The sequence below is a fragment of the Cyprinodon variegatus genome, unplaced genomic scaffold (assembly GCF_000732505.1).
Source record: "Cyprinodon variegatus isolate N-32 unplaced genomic scaffold, C_variegatus-1.0 Scaffold2009, whole genome shotgun sequence".
In the NCBI taxonomy this organism is placed as follows: Eukaryota; Metazoa; Chordata; class Actinopteri; order Cyprinodontiformes; family Cyprinodontidae; genus Cyprinodon; species Cyprinodon variegatus.
The window spans coordinates 46,371-48,643 of record NW_015152462.1 but is presented as its reverse complement, the minus strand read 5'-3'; the positions used below and the strand labels follow the sequence as shown (position 1 = coordinate 48,643).

The 2,273-nt window shown below is 47.3% G+C and overlaps 1 protein-coding gene across 1 annotated transcript in view; it reads left to right on the top strand.

Moving 5' to 3' along the window:
- f5 (coagulation factor V (proaccelerin, labile factor)) overlaps positions 1-2,273 on the top strand; it is a 38,900-nt gene that overhangs the window by 7,319 nt on the left and 29,308 nt on the right. Inside the window, exons 4-5 of the mRNA XM_015405136.1 lie at positions 1,475-1,687; positions 1,782-1,947. Coding sequence (XP_015260622.1) covers positions 1,475-1,687; positions 1,782-1,947 — 379 coding nt within the window. The remainder of the gene's footprint in view (positions 1-1,474; positions 1,688-1,781; positions 1,948-2,273) is intronic.

Here is a 2,273-nt window from a genome sequence, read left to right as displayed (position 1 = left end):
AGGGCCCATCAATGAAAGTGGGGACATTTTGAATGGCTAGTAGACTCAGCAGAGACGCTGAGACCGTCCTCTCCCCAGACACCTCCTAGACCTTCTTCGGGGGAATCCTGAGGTGTTCCAGGGCTAGCCAACACACAGCATGTTCTGGGCTGTCCGCTGGGACTCCTCCCTGTGACTTGTGTGTCAAAACTTTTTCTAAGGTAAAAGGCCAGGGCCCACCTGGAACAGATGTCCTGATCTACCTGCTCACACTGTATGTCTAAAAACCAGGTGGGACTCAGCTCCGCAGTGAGATGGCGCTACTCAGACTTGTCTATCTGGAAGCCAAACCAGTTGAAGAAGAACATGAAGCTCACTAGAGTGAAACGCGCTACCTTGGCAATTTGGGCATTTTTGTGCTGAAAGCCCTAAAAAGAAAAGGAGACGACGTATTCGGACAAAGACATGGCTGAGCAAATATGGCTACTACGGTCTGTCAGTTTGACAGAAAGACCTCCATTTAAATCATTGCACCCCAGCCATGCTGCTGGGGTTTCCTCTGAGAGGAAGAAGAAGAATCTTGTTTGCCTACTGAGCGATTTGCCCACGACCACCTTACGACGGCCGACTGAATTTCAAACTGATCGCCCTTTGTTAGCCCCTGTACACTACATGACACAAGATCAGGCTGAAAGTCAGCCCAATCGAAACATTCTCGCATGACTGGAGAATTGGCCCAAAAAGTGCAAAACATCGTACAGTGTACGCCCGGATTTAGGAGATCCTATCTGGGGCATTTAGGCCCCTCTAACATAGCCTTTGGGATCATCAGAGCACCGAAACAATTCCAACACTTTTAGGTACTGTTCTTTAGTCAGGCCAGGTTTAGCCATATTAGTCATATATCGTACAATTACCTTTGCTTTGAAAACCTTCCCTAAATACCAAGCAATACAATCTGTACATTTAATGTTAAATGGCCCTAAAGGTCATGTAGCCTTAATTAAGCTACGTTGACACAGCAGCATGAAGTGACCAAAATACGATTTTTTTTGCTCATATGCGACCTGGGTCTGATCTTTCCATAGCAGTCTGAACGACACAGATCCAATGTTTACCAATGCGATCCACGCCACTTGGCTCTGTGGTCCTGAATCCAATACATATCTGATCTTTTCAAATGCGACCTGTGACTGAAGGCCAGGTCGCATTAATCCGACCTGAACGTCGTCAATACTCAACAAAGGTCATTATTCTGGGTCACAGCCGGCTTGTGACGTCATTGCGTCCTCTACTGCGCATGCGGCATGAATGCAGTTCACACAGGAGATCACGAGTCGCATATATTTGAAAATGTGACTAACATGTCGTTGATTAACAGCTGCTCAGAGCGTTTCAGAGGCATTCTTTAAAGGTCCATGCACAGGGTGCAATCTTCTGAGCGGCTATGTAATTAAAGGAGAAGGTTCTTCTCTTCTTGTTTTATTTTTCACAGGAGCTAACTACTTTGACAACACGTCACAGAGAGAGAAAGAGGACGACATCGTGCAACCTAACAGGGAACATGTTTACTACTGGGAGGTGACTCAGGAAGTGTCCCCGCTGCCCGATGATCCCAACTGTCTCACCTACACCTACATCTCCCACCGAAACGTGGTGCAGGACTACAACTCTGGCCTTATTGGTGCCTTGCTCATCTGTAAACCTGGTCAGTGTTGTGCTTAACCTTTGAACCAGATTCTCCTGCTTTGTAAGAAGTAATATTCCATGACGCTGCTGTCTGGTGTCCCTGTTGTTTTAAGGCACCTTGGATGAGCTGGGGGAGCAGGCTGGCCTTCACAGGGAGTTTGTTCTTCTCTTTGGAGTCTTTGATGAGAAAGAAAGTTTGTTCAGCCCAAACGGACATTCTCCAGATGACCACGTCAAATACACCATCAACGGATACACAGAGGGAGCCTTACCTGGTCAGTGGGTTCGCCCAGTGCCACCTGAAGGCACACCTTACAGTATATCGGTCCTATTGGTCAGAAACACACTAATACCATATGATCCATCCATCCATCCATCCATCCATCCATCCATCCATCCATCCACCAACCATCCATCCATCCATCCATCCATCATCCATCCATCCATCATCCATCCATCCATCCATCCATCCATCCATCCATCCATCCACCATCCATCCATCCATCATCCATCCATCCATCCATCCATCCATCATCCATCCATCCATCATCCATCCATCCATCCATCCATCCATCATCCATCCATCCATCATCCATCCATCCATC